General features: G+C 40.3%; 2 protein-coding genes across 2 annotated transcripts; both read right to left on the minus strand.

The window, feature by feature from the left end:
* Positions 1–493: 493 nt before the first annotated feature.
* Positions 494–1509, minus strand: LOC123602423 (olfactory receptor 51I2-like). The gene has a single exon (XM_045486914.1). It carries the CDS (start codon positions 1448–1450, stop codon positions 494–496), a length of 957 nt encoding a protein of 318 aa, XP_045342870.1. The 5' UTR covers positions 1451–1509.
* A 7975-nt stretch (positions 1510–9484) lies between these two features.
* LOC123602424 (olfactory receptor 51I2-like) lies at positions 9485–10615 on the minus strand. Its single transcript, XM_045486915.1, has one exon. The coding sequence runs from the start codon at positions 10489–10491 to the stop codon at positions 9529–9531; it is 963 nt and encodes a 320-aa protein (XP_045342871.1). The 5' UTR covers positions 10492–10615; the 3' UTR covers positions 9485–9528.
* Between the last annotated feature and the right edge of the window lie 6711 nt (positions 10616–17326).

The following is a 17326-nucleotide window of genomic DNA, read 5'->3' on the forward strand; positions in this document are numbered from 1 at the left end:
AGCCTTTTATTTCCATGCTCTTTTTTCCTGGATTTTTCTCTTTCTTACTGAATTCCTACTTTGCCTAGAGAACCCTACACATTTTTCAAGGTGAAATAAAAAGCATTCCCTCCTTTGTAGAGGTTTTCTGATCTTCCCAGGCAATTTCTGGCCACTACCCATTTGCAGTTCCTCTAGTAACCTCTTGTACAGGACTTTATTATTGTACTTGTATGCTGGTGTGTATTTACTTGCCTTTATCCTCATACAAGAATGTGTTTCTGGAGAGAAAGGATCATGTTTAATATATTTTCCGGTCTTTAATCCTCAGCACTATTTACAGTAAAAAGTAAATCATGAATGTAAATTTGAAACATAAATAATCCTGATGGTCTTCCCACTTCCTGAGTAGGAATTTTCAATGCTTTATGAGGGTAGCAGGTTCCTGCAAAGTACAGCAACACGTTTCCTTTATGGTACCCGGACCCAATTATATTTCATAGTTTGATCAGTCTTAGCCTTTTCTCTTTAGCATCCTAAGCATGGCTTCCCTGATGGGCTTGGATTTCACACTGTAGATGATGGGGTTGAGCACAGGGGGTACCACCAGGTATACATAGGCAACCAGGGCATGTGCAATGGGGGACAAGTGCCTCCCAAAACGGTGGATCATGGACATGGTAATGCCTGGAATGAAAAAGACAAAGACAGCCAGGATATGGGAAACACAGGTGTTGAAGGCTCGGATGCGCTCCCTGGGAGATGCCAGTCCCAGGATTGTGTGTAGGATGAGAATATAGGATAGGATGATGAGCAGAGAGTCTATGCCTCCAGTGGACAATACCACATAGAGCCCATAGAAGATGTTTATGGTGATGTCAGCGCAGGCTCTTCTCATCACATCAGGATGAAAACAGAATGAGTGGGACAAAAGGATTTTGTTAGGGCAGAAGTTCAAGCGTTTAAGCAGGAAAGGCACTGGGAAGAGAGACAGGGCAGCACGGGCCACAATGGCCATCCCAATCCTGATGATGACATTATTGGTGAGGACAGTTGCATAGCGAAGAGGGTTTGAGATGGCCACAAAGCGGTCAAATGACATGGCCAGGAGCACCGATGACTCCACCACAGAGAAGGAATGGAGGAAGAACATCTGGACCAGGCAGGCATTGAAGCCTATGAGCCTGTGGCCAAAGCAGAGCACAGCCAAGGTGGTGGGCAGTGTGGACAGGGTGAGGCCCACATCGGTGAGGGCCAGCATGGACAAGAAGTAGTACATGGGCTGGTGCAGGCTGGGAGTCTTCCTCACAGCCAAGAGGATCAGGCAGTTTCCAGTGAGGGCCATAGTGTACATGGAGGAGAAGGGGATAGAGATCCATCCATGAACAGCCTCATGCCCTGGGATGCCAATCATCAGGAAGGCATGTGGCTGGAAGAAGGAGATGTTGACATAGGTCTGGGAAGGGAGCATCTTTGGGAAGTAGTTGAAGTCTCCAGAAAGATGTGACCTCTTCAGTCTGGGCAGACAGAAAGATGGTGACAGGACACTTATTATTAGGAAGATATTTGTTTATGCTGTATATAATTTTTCATTAATTATTTCTCATCTTCTCAGCTCTTTGTATTATTAACCATTCCAGGAATGTACATACATTAGCTAATATGTCCCCCAAACAAATGCAGAATGTAGGGGATAGTTTCACTTCCTCATAATTACTGGAAAATAAATGACTGAAATGGATTTACATTTCACGTATACTGTTGCCCTACTTAGAGAAACAAAGGGGTACTAATTTTCTTGGACACAGAGCTGGGTTTCTGAATAATTCTCTGAATCAGTAAATTTCTGTGCTTTAGGAAAGTAGACTCCTTCATTTCCTCTGCTTCATCTAGGGGCATAGATCTGCTGTCTCTGGACGTCCAGGCCTCCTTACTTTTCTTCCTGCTTCTGACATATGCTCATCTCCTTACCATTGGCTCCTTCTCCTGGCAGCAGCTGAAGAGAGGGGAATCTCAGACCACTAACCAGACCTCCATCCTTCTAAGTAGTATAGAAGGGATTGTGTTTTGGCCCCAAGGTACTTACTTTGCTTGTTATAGCCTTCTCTACCTCTTCACATCCTGAAGGAGCCCAGAAAAACTGCAACTAAGATACTTACCTTTATACCACTGGCTGGACACCTTAGCGAGTTGCTATTCCCCAGGGATGTCCAAGCCACAGCCCAGAGGATAGTCTATACTTGTTTTTTCTTGGGCAATGGAAAATGTGTGGGATATGTGTGTTGGCATAGAGCGTTATAGGGAAAATGAGATATTTAAGCAACTGAGATGTGGAGGAGAGGTGTAGAATCCTCATCATCTGTAGGTTCTTCCATTCTACCACATCTGCAGGAAATTTTTCTGGGCATTTCAGTTTTTTCCTTTACTTTTCTCTTTAGTGATATCAGATCAGACATCTGGAGTCACACAGAACAATTTCTGGCCCTGCTAAATGGTACCTTTCAGAAACACAGGGTTCATTGTGTCTCTTTCCCTCCACTCTCTCCTTGGCCCTTAGGATTGTTCATGCAGGTTAAGAACTGCCACTTTCTGTGTCTGTTCTTCATGTGACATTGTGAAAGCCCCATTCTGTTGCACAGCAAATATGTACCAAGCAACCTGAGAAGATAGATGGGTAATAAAGGGTCCCAAGGTAGAGAGAGATGAATGGGGGTACACATGTTTACTGGGAGCTTCCATATCTCTATTTTTATGTTTTTAGAGATACAGAGTGTCTTCCAACCTAGGAAATTTTCCTTGCTATCTTGTTCCATCCCCAGGAGTTTCCTTTTTTTTTTCTAATAGAGTGAAATAAATTGAAAATATGAAGAAGCCACAGGACTGAAATGCAATAGTATCTCTGTGTGTGTGCACGTGTGTGCATGGCAGTTTTATTAAAGTATAATTGATGTGTAAAAATTATTAATGTATTCATTTAATAAAATTTGACATATGCATACATTCATGAATTTATCATCATAGTCGAGGTAATAGACATATCAATGAATTCCAAAAGTTTCCTTGTTGCAAATTGCAGGATTTCCTTTTTTTTTTTAAGGCTGAATAATATTCTACAGTATGTATATACCACATTTTCTTTATTCACCTTTTGATGGACATTTGGATTGTTGGATCTTGGCTATTGTGAATAATGCTGCAATGATAATGGAAATCTAGATATGTAAGTAATGTACCTCAACATACTAAAATACTCAACAGTGAAAAACTAAAATATTTTCCTTCCTTTCCTTCCAAGGATGCCCATTCTTTCCGCTTCTGTTCAACAAAGAACTGAAAGTCCTAACCAGAGCAATTAGACAAGAAAAAGAAATAAAACCATCCAAATTGAAACATAAGAAGTAAAATTATCTTTCTTTGCAGACAACATGATCTTATGTATAGAAAACTCCCAAAACTCCCATTAAAAAACTTTTAGAACTAATAAACATAGTAAAGTTGAAGGAAACAAAATCAATATACAAAAATCAGTTGTGTTTCTATATGCTAACAGTGAACTATCCAAAAAGAAAATTACTAAAACAATCCCACTAACAATAGCATGAAAAAGAATAAAATATTTAGGAATAGACTTAACCAAGGAGATGACTTATACACAGAAAACTATAAATCATTGATAAAAGAAATTAAGACACAAATAAATGGAAAGGCATTGTATGTTCATGGATTAAAAGATTTAATATTGTCCAAATATTCATATTTTGGGTAATATTCATATTACCCAAAGTGATCTATGAGTGCAGTACAATTCCTATCAAAATCTCAATGCCATTTTTTACAGAAATAGGAAAAAACAATCCTAAAATTCATATGGAGCCACAAGAGACCCAAAATAGTCAAATCAGTTTTGAGATAGAAGGAAAAAGCTGGAGGCATTACACTTCCTGATTTCACAGTACATTAAAAACCTATAGTAATTTAAAACAGTATGGTACCGGGGCACCTGGCTGTCTCAGTTGGAAGAGCACGCAACTCTTGATCTCAGGAATGTGAGTTCAAGACTCACACTGGGTGCAGAGATTATTTTAAAAATTAAAAAAAAAGACAGTTCTCATATAAAAACTGACATTTGGGATAGGGAGCCCAGAAATGAATGACACATGCCGTCAACTGGTTTTTTACAAGGGTCCCAAGAATATGCAATGGGGAAAAGACAGTCTCGTAAACAAATGGTGTTGGTAAAACTGGGTATCTCCATGCAAATGAATGACATTGGACGCTTAGATTACACAATATACAGAAAAGTGGACCTGGGATTGTAAAACTCATAGAAGAAAACATAGAGAAGAATCTTCGTGACATTAGACTTAGCAATAATTTATTGGATATGACACCAAAAGCAAAATCAATAAAAGCAAAATTAGACAAGTGGAGCTACATCAGACTAAAAACTTAATGCCCATGGGGCATGTGGGTGGCTCAGTTGGTTAAGTGTCAGACTTAGGCTCAGGTCACCATCTCACAGTTTGTGAGTTTGAGCCCTGCATTTGTCTCTCTGCTGTAAGCACAGAACCGGCTTCAGATCCTCTGTTCCCTTCTCTCTCTGCCTCTACCCTGCTGGTTCTCTCTCTCTCTCTCTCTCTCTCTCTCTCTTTCTCTCTCAATAAGTAAACTTAAAAAAATTAATGCACAGAAAATAGAACAACAAAGTAAAAAGGCAGCCCATGGAACAGGAGAAAATATTTGCAAACCACATACCTGATAAAGGATGAATATAAAAATATATACGAGGAACTCTTACAACTTAACAGCAAAAAAACCCCTAAATAACCTGATTAAAAAATTGGCAAAGGAATTGAACATACATTTCTTCAAAAATATACAAATGGGCAATAGGTATATGTAAGGGTGTTCAACACATCGCTAATTATTAGGGAAAAGCAAATCAAAACCACAATGAGATATCATCCCACAACTGTTAGTATTGCTATCATCAAAAGAAGAAAAGAAAGGAAAATCCAAATGATAACAAGTATTGGTGAGGATGTGAATAAATTGGAATCCTCGTGCACTGTTGGCAGTAATGTAAACTGGTGTAGCCACCATGGAAAACAATATGCAGGTACTCAAAAAATTAAAAGTGGAAATACCATATCATCTACCAATTCTATTTCTAGATGTATACCAAAAGAATTGATATCAGGATTCAAAGAAATATTTGCAGAAGAATCTTAAAAGAACATTTGTATTTCCTAACATTGGCCTATAAATTCTACTTCAACTTGCCAACCCCCCCAGTTTTCTGCCAATGCACCTGTCAGTGAAGAAAGTGGCTGCCCCGGTGGTCTTTTTGGGATAATTTGGGAATGAAGGTGTCCCTATCCCAGGGACAATGAATTTTAAGAGCTAAAGCAAAATAGAGTGATGTGTAACCAAAGTCTAGAGTCTCTAATATTATAATCTCAGGCAATCATGGAAGGCCAGAGGAAAACTGTACTTGATCAAGAAGATGCCCTTTTGGAACAAAGGATGCCCATTTGCTCCACAGCTGTGAAGAGCTTTATCTATAGCTTTCATTGCTTTGAGTGTGGTGTGAACTTAGAAACTAGTTGTTAAATAGACATGAGGATATTTGTTCAGGAATTATGATTCATAAATAGATTTATTCAAATAATATTCCTGAAGCCATGTCTGGGCCAATCCCTTTTATGGATAATGAAGGCATTCAATGTAATCAGTATTGCCTTCCAGGAACTAGAATAGATCAGTACAATAGATGATTTCAGTAGCAGGTGATAAGTTCTCTGAGAGATGTGTGTACAAGCTGCAAAGAGAGTAGAAGAGGGAAGATCAAGAAACAAGACACAGAAGACAGAACCTTTAATCTCTTCCTGGAAGGATAAGAGTCTTCTACTTAGGGTGGAGAAAGTAGTAGGTGACTATTACAGCAGTAAAAAAAAAAAGCTGGGAGATCCACTCACCAGGGCTGTGCAGTTATAGGTTCATCCTCTACTGCCTACATTTGGAGGTAAACTGAGAAGTGCTAGACCCTACACCCAGAGATCTTTATTTCTGACCAGACCCATAGGCTTTATGCTACGTCCTTTCACTGTCTTCATTTGTGCATTCGCTGAAACATCATTTGTTGAGCAATGTGTTTTTGTGTGCCAGGCCCAAGTTAAGCACTGAGAACACAGAAATAACTAGAACATCAGCACTGACCCCTAGCTTTAAGGATTTCAAAGTCTCAAATGTAATGTAACTATTTATAATTACAGTGTAATGTATTAAGTACTACAATTGGAGGAAGCACAAGTGCTTGGGGATCACTATTGAAACCCCTTACTTGGCTTAGGATGGGAGTGGGCAAAATCCCAAGTCAAGTCTTAATAAAAAGCATATTCTAGTCAAGAAGAAATATAATTTTTTTTTGCTTCCTTTGCATTTGAATTCTGTATTCTGAACACCAGTGGATTACCTTACCCAGGCTCAGTCTTAGGATCACTCTCAGCATTCATTCAATAATTACCTGAGACACTGTACTGTCTCTCTTGAGATACTAGGATCATGGGCATGTAGCTTGCTTGGTCTCTCCCTCCTGGCCATCCCACACATGTGTGCATACACACACAAACACACACACCACACACATACACACTTTTTCTGCAGACTCATTTAAAACAATTTTTTAAACGTTTATTTCTTTTTGAGAGAGAGAGACAGAGCTTGAGCAGGGGAGGGGCAGAGAGAGAGGGAGACACAGAATCCCAAGCAGGCCTCAGACTCTGAACTGTTAGCACAGAGCCTGATGCAGGGCTCAATCTCATGAACGATGAGATCATGGCCTGAGCTGAAGTTGGATGTTTAACCAACTGAATCACCCAGGCGCTCCTCTGCAGACTCATTTAAAAAAAAATATTTTATTTTTATTTGAAAGAGAGAGAGAGACCAAATGAGGGAGAGGGACAGAGGGAGAGAGAGAGAGAGAGAGAGAGAGAGAGAGAGAGAGAGAGAGAGAATTTTAAGCAGGTTCCACACTCGGCATGAGCCTGATGCAGAGCTCAGTCCTATGACCCCAGGATCATTACCTGAACCGAAATCAAGAGAATCAAGAATTGGACCCTCAACTGACTGAGCCACCCAGACTCCCCTCAGCAGACTCATTTGAAAGTAAATTGTAGACATTACAATCCTTCTCAATAAACATTAACTATGGACCTCCTAAAAATAGATTGTCCTACATGATGAGAAAACTGTTTTCAAATCTAAGCAAATTACACTAACCTAATAATATTGCCAATATACAGTACATATTCAGATTTCACAATTGTCCTAATAATTACTGGTTAATGGTAGTATTTGGTTAATTAATTAATTAATTTGGTTAATTAATTAATTTGGTTAATTAATTAAAAATTAATCTCTTTTAATTTAGATTAATTCTCCAACATAGTTTTTACAAAATTGCTTTAAAAAAAATTTTTTTAGTGTTTATTTATTTTTGAGAGAGAGACTGAGTGTGAGTGGGGGAGGGGCAGAGAGAGAGGGAGATAACAGAATCCAAAGCAGGCTCCAGGCTCTGAGCTGTCAGCACACAGCCTGACACAAGGCTCCAACTCACTAACTGTGACATCATGACCTGAGCCAAAGTCTGGCATTCAACCGACTGAGCCACCAAGGCGCCCCCAAAATTGCCTTTCTTAAGATTCCAGGCTGGGGTGTATGTGTATGTGTGTATGTGTGTGTGTGTGTGTGTGTGTGTGTGTGTGTGTGTGTGTGTGTGTTTGTGTGTGTGGTGCTTCTTATATACATGATTTTTCTGATTACTTTCTCATGGTTAGATTCAGGTTGGACATTTTTGGTAGGAATTTTACATATATGATTTTGTGTTCTTATTGTTCAGATCTAAATCTATTAGTACTTTCTAAAGAAGAGTTATTTTTTCCTTCTTCTCTTCTCCCTCTTTGTTTTGAATATTACTATGGACTCACACTTTCTTTAAAAATTCAATTTGCTATAACCATCTGCTGTCAAAATTATTTTTTTTTTTAATTTTTTTTTCAACGTTTATTTATTTTTGGGACAGAGAGAGACAGAGCATGAACGGGGGAGGGGCAGAGAGAGAGGGAGACACAGAATCGGAAACAGGCTCCAGGCTCCGAGCCATCAGCCCAGAGCCCGACGCGGGGCTCGAACTCACGGACCGCGAGATCGTGACCTGGCTGAAGTCGGACGCTTAACCGACTGCGCCACTCAGGCGCCCCTGTCAAAATTATTTTTAATGTTCTAATTGACCCACCTATATCCACTGGTAGCCTCTTCAAATGAGTTTATGTATTTTTTTTTCCACAGGACTCTGCTGTCTTAGTGTTCTTTACTGCTTTAGGGTGCATAAGCTATTCCAGTATCACCTTATGTTTTTTCTGCTTCATACCTGGAATTAGCCATTGCTCCAAATATCCCAGGGAATTATAGTGGGAATGGTTTTTAAAAACCAATATGTGGGCCCTAGCTTTGCTCATTGCTTCTGACACTTTCAGAAGACAAAGAAGAGAAATGTAGAGATAAAATTTTAAAAAATATATCTATTTTTTCCATTATTGATTTAATTTTAGCTTCCATTCTCTTTTCCCAGTACTGTTACATCAACCTTCTAAATGCTTTCCTTGCGCTCTTTTTCTCCCCTTTCACCTTTCTAACTTATAGCACACAATTAAGTCTGTGCAAACTTTACAATGCAATAGCCTTTCCATGGCTGACTCTTAAACAAGGAATGAGGGCAGATGTTTCCATGAGGTCTGAAGGTCCCCAAGGAGTCTCACCACTCCTCATCATTTCTAATTCATCTCCTGCCATTCTCCAACACACACACACACACACACACACACACACACACACACACAGATTATGCTGAGCCACATATGGCTACTCACCTTTCTGCAAACACACCAGATAATTCAACACCTCAGTGTTTTTATTTTTTGCATTCTTTTCCCTTCATAGGTATGCCTTCCCCTTGCCCACCTTTTCTGCCTGACAAACTCCTTCTCACCTTTCAGCCTCCTTCTTCCCTGACTTGCTTCTCATTTCCTCTAGGAAGGCAGGAAACTCTCTTCTGTATTACCATAGCATTTTATGTGTACCTATCATAGCCTCATTACATTTAATTATTATTGTATATTTAGAATCTTCTGTCTTACAATGGAGAGACAAGACCATGTTTCCTATAGCCTTTTGTGTATACAATACATTTAAATATTATTGTATATTTAGAATCTTCTGTCTTACAATGGAGAGACAAGACCATGTATGATTCATTTTATTGTCTCTAGTAATGGCAGAGATTCTCACACAAGTAAATATTGAATTAAAAAGCTGAAGTCAATGAGCGCAGGAAAGAATGAAGACTGTTTGTCACCCATCAGTCTGAGAGTATCCATTTGCTTGTCATACTCTTGGTAATGTGTCTGGGTCAAGGATCTGAGTAAGGACTTTCTGGACATAAGACTGGTCATGTTTTTCTTCAGATTCTGTGGTTGTTTCTTGGTTTCATCAGCCTTGCCTCTTCTCTCTCAGTAATCTGAGCATGGCCTCCCTGATGGGCTTGGATTTCACACTGTAAATAATGGGGTTAAGCACAGGGGGCACCACCAGGTACACATAGGCAATAAGAGCATGTACAATGTGAGGCAGGTGCCTGCCAAAACGGTGGATCATTGACACTCCTATAACTGGGATGTAGAAAATCAGAACAGCTAATATATGAGAAACACATGTGTTGAGGGCCCGGACACGCTCCCTGGGAGAGGCCAGACCCATCACTGTACGAAGAATAAGGGTATAGGACAGGAAAATAAGCAAAGAATCTACACCCACTGTGGATAAAACTACATAGAGCCCATAGAGGATGTTTACAGTAATGTCAGCACAGGCCCGTTTCATGACATCTGCATGGAAACAGAAGGAGTGGGACAGGAGAATCTTGCCAGGACAAAAGTTCAGTCGCTTCAGTAAGAAGGGCCCTGGAAAGAGGGATACAGTGGCCCGAGTAACAATGGCGATCCCGATCCTGATGATGACATTATTGGTGAGGACAGTTGCATAGCGAAGAGGGTTCGAGATGGCCACAAAGCGGTCAAATGACATGGCCAGGAGCACCGACGACTCCACCACAGAGAAGGAATGGAGGAAGAACATCTGGACCAGGCAGGCATTGAAGCCTATGAGCCTGTGGTCAAACCAGAGCACAGCCAAGGTGGTGGGCAGTGTGGACAGGGTGAGGCCCACATCGGTGAGGGCCAGCATGGACAAGAAGTAGTACATGGGCTGGTGCAGGCTGGGAGTCTTCCTCACAGCCAAGAGGATCAGGCAGTTTCCAGTGAGGGCCACAGTGTACATGGAGGAGAAGGGGATAGAGATCCATCCATGAACAGCCTCATGCCCTGGGATGCCAATCATCAGGAAGGCATGTGGCTGGAAGAAGGAGATGTTGACATAGGTCTGGGAAGGGAGCATCTTTGGGAAGCAGTTGAAGTCTCCAGAAAGATGTGACCTCTTCAGTCTGGGCAGAAAAATAAGACAAGACAAAATGATTGGAAAATATACCAGCTCTGATATTAGGTGACATGGTTCCCACACATTACTGAAAATGAAACACAAAGGGGATTTAAAAATGGACTCCATATAGAAACCAACTAGAGAATAACTATAATTTAAATTTATTGAGTATAATAGTATCATTTTGTAATGTGAAATACTCATTTCTTCTTATATTGTAGAAAGCAGGGCTTTCTTTAAAAATATGTGAGATGATCCTAAAGGGCCTAATCAAAAATGCTTTATTTTAAATAAGAAATAGTGACCTCATGAAATAAATTGCAAGCATATGGTGGAAGCCTGAAGGGTTGATAGCATGGGCTTGTTATCTTTCCTTTCTTGGATTTACCTTTAAAATGTCAAATGGACAGATAAGTAAATAAGCAAAGAAAAAACACTCTATAAAGTTAAGTCAATAAAAACAAGAAAAAAGAAACAGCCCCTGAAATATCTTTAACAGAGATTTAAAAACCCACCCCAAATAAATCTGTGAGCCAAAGGGATTTTACTATGAACCCTGGGGTACAGTTATGCCATATCTAGACAATGTAATCACCTCACTCTGAAGGTAGGAAGTCAACTCAGAAAGCCCACTTGTCAAATATGGGCCCACCAAGCATCAGTGAGAATGCAATAACTGCTAGAGACTGAAACACACTGAGGGGCCGGGGGAGAGAGAGAAAGAATGAGGACAGCAAGGCTAGGCACTCAGTATTCTGAAAACTGGCAAATAACCTCCTTTTCTTCTACAAATTGTGACATGGTATAAAGAAATAACTGAAGAAGGAAAGTTTCTACAGAAGCATTCTAGCTAATAAGAAAGTACAGCTGAAGTATTACTTTTCTTTTTTTAATGTTTATTTATTTTTGAGAGAGACACAGAGCATGAGTGGGGGAGGGGCAGAGAGAACCAGAGACACAGAATCTGAAGCAGGCTCCAGGCTCTCAGCTGTCAGTACAGAGCAGGACCAGGGCACAAACTCAGAGGTCATGAGATCATGACCTGAGCCAAAGTCGAAGTCAGACGCTTAACCTACTGAGCCACTTAGGCACCCCTGAATTATTACTTTTGAACAAACCCAATGAAATAATGGCAAAAAATCATCAGGGGCTGATATCATCACAAATGAGAGAAAACTACATTTTGTATTTTACCAAAATAAGCCTGAATCATATCTGACTACCAATTTATAGAGAATATAAGAGACACCAGGCAAGCAGATACGTTAAAAGACACCAAGAGATGGAATAAGAAAAATCCAAACTACAACAAAAAGAAAAGCTTCTAGGACAAAATTCCAGTTTCTTCTACCAATAAATATAAGAAAATAAAAAAAGGAAGAGTGAAAACCTATAGATTAAGAAATACTTGACTCATATCAACCAAATCCAATGGACAAAACTTGTTGGGATCTTGTTTTCAGCAAATCAAATAAAAAAGGTAGCAAACTAGCACTAAAAAATACTTTTATGTGGTAACTGGGGAAATATAAATACTGGTTGAATTCTTGATGATCTTTTATTTTGGTGTAATTATAATACTATGCCTGTGTTTTAAGATTTGAAAAATTTGTAAGATGAAGAAGGACACAATGACTTATATTGACTTCAAAATAATTGGGGGCATGGGGGTCACTTGTGGTGGGAATTGTGTGGAGCCAGGCTGCAAAGAGTGGCTATGAGCTGATGATTATTGTAGCTGGATATGGATATATAGAGATCAAGTTTATCCACACTCTAATTTTGAGAGAGGATTTTATTATTTTTCATAATAAAATATTAACAAATCAAAAGTTTTTTCTATAATGAGTAACATTTGATGGCGAGAGGTGTTTAGTTAAACATGGTGAAATGCACACAAACTTTTATCTCTACTCTTTCCAAAATCTCATTTAAATGATAGTAATGAATTAAAAAATATATATTATCTGAAAGTGACAGAAGAACAGGATGGGATATAAGGTATATCAACAATAATATAGTTAATAGATAACCATAGGAAAAGTGGAAATAAACTGGCAGAAATAGAAGATTAAGTTCATAGAGAGGAGGTTATGCCACACATGCACTTCAAAAGGACTAAGGTAAGAGTGAGGAATGGAATTGAAAACAGGATGATTTTATTTTTTATTTAAAAAAAAAATTTTTTTAACGCTTACTTATTTTTGAGACGGAGAGAGACAGAGCATGAACGGGGGAGGGTCAGGGAGAGGGAGACACAGAATCTGAAGCAGGCTCCAGGCTCTGAGCTGTCAGCACAGAGCCCGACGTGGGGCTCGAACTCACGGACCACGAGATCATGACCCGAGCTGAAGTCAGCCGCTTAACCGACTGAGCCACCCAGGCGCCCAAAAACAGGATGATTTTATAGGGAACAGCTATATGATTCCTTCTCCTATCCTTTCCTTTCCTCCTATTCCTTCTCCTATTCTTGCAGAAGACAGCTTCCTTTCTGGAAAAATTCTCCCAGCAAGATTCTGGACTCAGAGATACCAGACAGAAATGAAAGATGGACAGTGTTGAAAACAAAGGAATTGAGGGAAGATGAGGCTCCCCAGCTCCCTTTCCCCACTTGGTTCATAGAGTCCTAGTAAGTAGGTTTACTCTGTACCACCAGATGGCCACCATGGACCCCTCCCAATCAGACCAGTGTGACAAGGAATGCCTGTGGAGAAATGCTGGTCCCCACAAGGACAAGGATAGCTGAGATGCTGAACCAGAGCTCAGATGACCTCAGAATGCCAGATGGAAAGACAACTTGGCACATTTTATCATCCACTCCCTCTCTGGAGAGACTATTGAGGGAAATCTCTCCCTGGAATGTATCTGGATTGGAATTTATCTCTAAGCTATAAACTCCCGGAATCTCAGGCAGGCAGCCTCCTTCAGGCCCTCTTCTCCAAGCAAGAGATGGGGCTAATATCTCTCCTGGTTCAAGACCGATTACTTCTTTTTCTTCTGTGTTATTTGCAGGCCCTCCACACTGATATATGCATCTGAGGCTGAGGTACGGGTAGTCATCCATCTGGGAAGTAGGGAAAGGGATGTGTTGGGGCCCAGGTTACTCACCCTGGTGGTTTTCTGGGCTGCTCCACCGGTCCACATCCCACAAGAGCCCAGGATGTCTTTGTGGCAGAGGGATTGAGTTTTGTTCCACTGCACAGGGATACCTTGGCAGCAGTACCTATCTCCAGGGAAGGCTAGGCTGGGGCCACAGAGGAGTCAGTCAGTCTATTCAGGTCTCTGTGGAATGGAAAAGTTGGAGCTAGCTTCAGGATCAGGGGAAACTTTTGGAGGAACAAAACAATAATGGGGCAAGGGAGACAGAATCATGGACTCTACAATATCTCACCAAGTTTAAATGGTCCCATTCAGAGACTATCAGCTTCAATAGCCCATCTGTATTTGAGATCCTTCCAAGACAATATTCCTAAAGACTCCTCTTGGCCAGGCCCCAGGATTAGTTCTGCAGAAGCTCTTAGTCTTTGCAGAGGGTAGAGATATGGAGCCTAAAGGTGGTGGCCTAACCCAGCCTGAGGGAGTCAGAAGAGGCTTCCTAGAGGAGATTGAGAGGGAGTGAACTTCTGGGAGGCCCACAGACTCTGCTCCAAACTCTCAGCACTCATCCTGGGACAGACACCAGTACTCTGGGCTTGCATCTCCAGCCTGTAGCTGGCACAGATTCCCACACTCAGCCTGGGTCTGACCTGCTGAATCAAACATTTCAAAAAGGAGGAAACTTGGACGGTGGAAAGAACATGAACTATGGAGCCAGGCAGACCTGAGTGCAAATTCTTGCTCTATTTTCTCACCACATACAAGCTCCATCTCCATTCTTTCTTACTTCCTGGAGAGTTCCTCCACCAGATTGCCTTCTTTCCTTCCTAAATCAGTTTGCCCTGAGGTCATTCACCTGGAGCTTCTTTCTAGCGACACACTGACTTTTCTTCTCTTTGATTTTGGCTGCACTCTCCCAGCTGAACTGGGCCCAGCCTGTATACCTTTCTCCCCCCTGAGGTGATATATAAACTTTGGGAAAAATCACACACCTTTGAAATCTTATGTCAAAACAAATTGGTGCCCTTTAACCTGAGGTGAGACTTCTACATCACTCCATAATTCCTTTTAGTTTTTAAATTGTCACCATTCTAGTTTTTTTTTTGCTCACTTTTTTTAAAAATATGAAATTTATTGTCAAATTGGTTTCCATACAACACCCAGTGCTCATCCCAACAGGTACCCTCAATACCCATCTCCCACCCCCCACCAATCCTCAGTTTGTTCTCAGTTTTTAAGAGTCTTTTATGTTTTGGCTTCCTCCCTCTATAACCTTTTTTTTTCTTCCCCTCCCCCATGGTCTTCTGTGAAGTTTCTCAGGATCCACATAAGAGTGAAAACATAGGGTATCTGTCTTTCTCTGTATGACTTATTTCACTTAGCATAACACTCTCCAGTTCCACCCACATTGCTACCAAAAGCCATATTTCATTCTTTCTCATTGCCAGGTAGTATTCCATTGTGTATATAAACCACAATTTCTTTATTCATTCATCAGTTGATGGACATTTAGGTTCTTTCCATAATTTGACTATTGTTGAAAGTGCTGCTATAAACATTGGGGTACAGGTGCCCCTATGCATCAGTACTCCTGTATCCGTTGGGTAAATTCCTAGCAGTGCCACTGCTGGGTCATAGGGTAGATCTATTTTTAATTTTTTGAGGAACCTCCACACTGTTTTCCAGCGCGGCTGCACCAGTTTGCATTCCCACCAACAGTGCAAGAGGGTTCCCGTTTCTCCACATCCTTGCCAGCATCTATAGTCTCCTGATTTGTTCATTTTAGCCACTCTGACTGGTGTGAGGTGGTATCTGAGTGTGGTTTTGATTTGTTTCCCTGATGAAGAGCGACATTGAGCGTCTTTTCATGTGCCTGTTGGCCATCTGGATGTCTTCTTTAGAGAAGTGTCTATTCATGTTTTCAGCCCATTTCTTCACTGGGTTATTTGTTTTTCGGGTGTGGAGATTGGTGAGCTCTTTATAGATTTTGGATACTACGCCTTTGTCCAATATGTCATTTGCAAATATCTTTTCCCATTCCGTTGGTTGCCTTTTAGTTTTGTTGATTGTTTCCTTTGCTGTGCAGAAGCTTTTTATCTTGATGAGGTCCCAATAGTTGATTTTTGCTTTTAATTCCCTTGCCTTTGGGGATGTGTCAAGTAAGAAATTGCTACAGCTGAGGTCAGAGAGGTTTTTTCCTGCTTTCTCCTTTAGGGTTTTGATGGTTTCCTGTCTCACATTCAAGTCCTTTATACATTTTGAATTTATTTTTGTGAATGGTGTGAGAAAGTGGTCTAGTTTTATTCTTCTGCATGTTGCTGTCCAGTTCTCCCAGCACCATTTGTGAGAGAGACTGTCTTTTTTCCATTGGATATTCTTTCCTGCTTTGTCAAAGAGGAGTTGGCCATACTTTTGTGGGTCTAATTCTGGGGTTTCTATTCTATCCCATTGGTCTATGTGTCTGTTTTTGTGCCAATACCATGCTGTCTTGATGATGACAGCTTTGTAGTAGAGGCTAAAGTCTGGGATTGTGATGCCTCCTGCTTTGGTCTTCTTCTTCAAAATTACTTTGGCTATTCAGGGTCTTTTGTGGTTCCATACAAATTTTAGGATTGTTCTAGCTTCAAGAGGAATGCTGATGCAATTTTGATTGAGATTGTATTGAATGTGTAGATAGCTTTGGGTAGTATTGACATTTTGACAATATTTATTCTTCCAACCCATGAGCATGGAATGTTTTTCCATTTCTTTATATCTTCTTCAATTTCCTTCAAGCTTTCTATAGTTTTCAGCATACAGATCTTTTATCTCTTTGGTTAGGTTTATTCCTAGGTATTTTATGCTTCTTGGTGCAATTGTGAATGGGATCAGTTTCTTTATTTGTCTTTCTGTTGCTTCATTATTAGTGTATAAGAATGCAACTGATTTCTATACATTGATTTTGTATCCTGCGACTTTGCTGAATTCATGTATCAGTTCTAGGAGACTTTTGGTGGAGTCTATCGGATTTTCCATGTATAATATCATGTCATCTGCAAAAAGTGAAAGCTTGACTTCATCTTTGCCAATTTTGATGCCTTTGATTTCCTTTTGTTGTCTTATTGCTGATGCTAGCACTTCCAACACTGTGTTAAACAACAGTGGTGCGAGTGGGCATCCCTGTCGTGTTCCTCATCTTAGGGGGAAAGCTCTCAGTTTTTCCCCTTTGACGATGATATTAGCTGTGGGCTTTTCATAAGTGGCTTTTATGGTGTTTAAGTATGTTCCTTCTATCCCGACTTTCTTGAGGGTTTTTATTAAGAAAGAATGCTGAATTTTGTCAAATGATTTTTCTACATTGATTGACAGGATCATATGGTTATTTTCTTTTCTTTTATTAATGTGATGTAACACATTGATTGATTTGCAAATGTTGAACTAGCCCTGCATCCCAGGAATGAATACCACTTGATCATGGTGAATAATTCTTTTTACATGCTGTTGAAGTCGATTTGCTAGTATCTTGTTGAGAATTTTTGCATCCATATTCATCAGGGATATTGGCCTGTAGTTCTCTTTTTTTACTGGGTCTCTGTCTGGTTTAGGAATCAAAGTAATACTGGCTTCATAGAATGAGTCTGGAAGTTTTCCTTCCCTTTCTATTTTTTGGAACAGTTTGAGAAGGATAGGTATTATCTCTGCTTTAAACGTCTGGTAT

This window comes from Leopardus geoffroyi, chromosome D1 (genome assembly GCF_018350155.1).
Source record: "Leopardus geoffroyi isolate Oge1 chromosome D1, O.geoffroyi_Oge1_pat1.0, whole genome shotgun sequence".
NCBI classification, from domain to species: domain Eukaryota; kingdom Metazoa; phylum Chordata; class Mammalia; order Carnivora; family Felidae; genus Leopardus; species Leopardus geoffroyi.

What these genes read in the sequence shown, in the direction of transcription:
- LOC123602423 (XM_045486914.1), bottom strand. Translation starts at nt 1,450, where the DNA reads ATGCTCCCTTCCCAGACCTATGTCAACATCTCCTTCTTCCAGCCACAT.
- LOC123602424 (XM_045486915.1), bottom strand. Translation starts at nt 10,491, where the DNA reads ATGCTCCCTTCCCAGACCTATGTCAACATCTCCTTCTTCCAGCCACAT.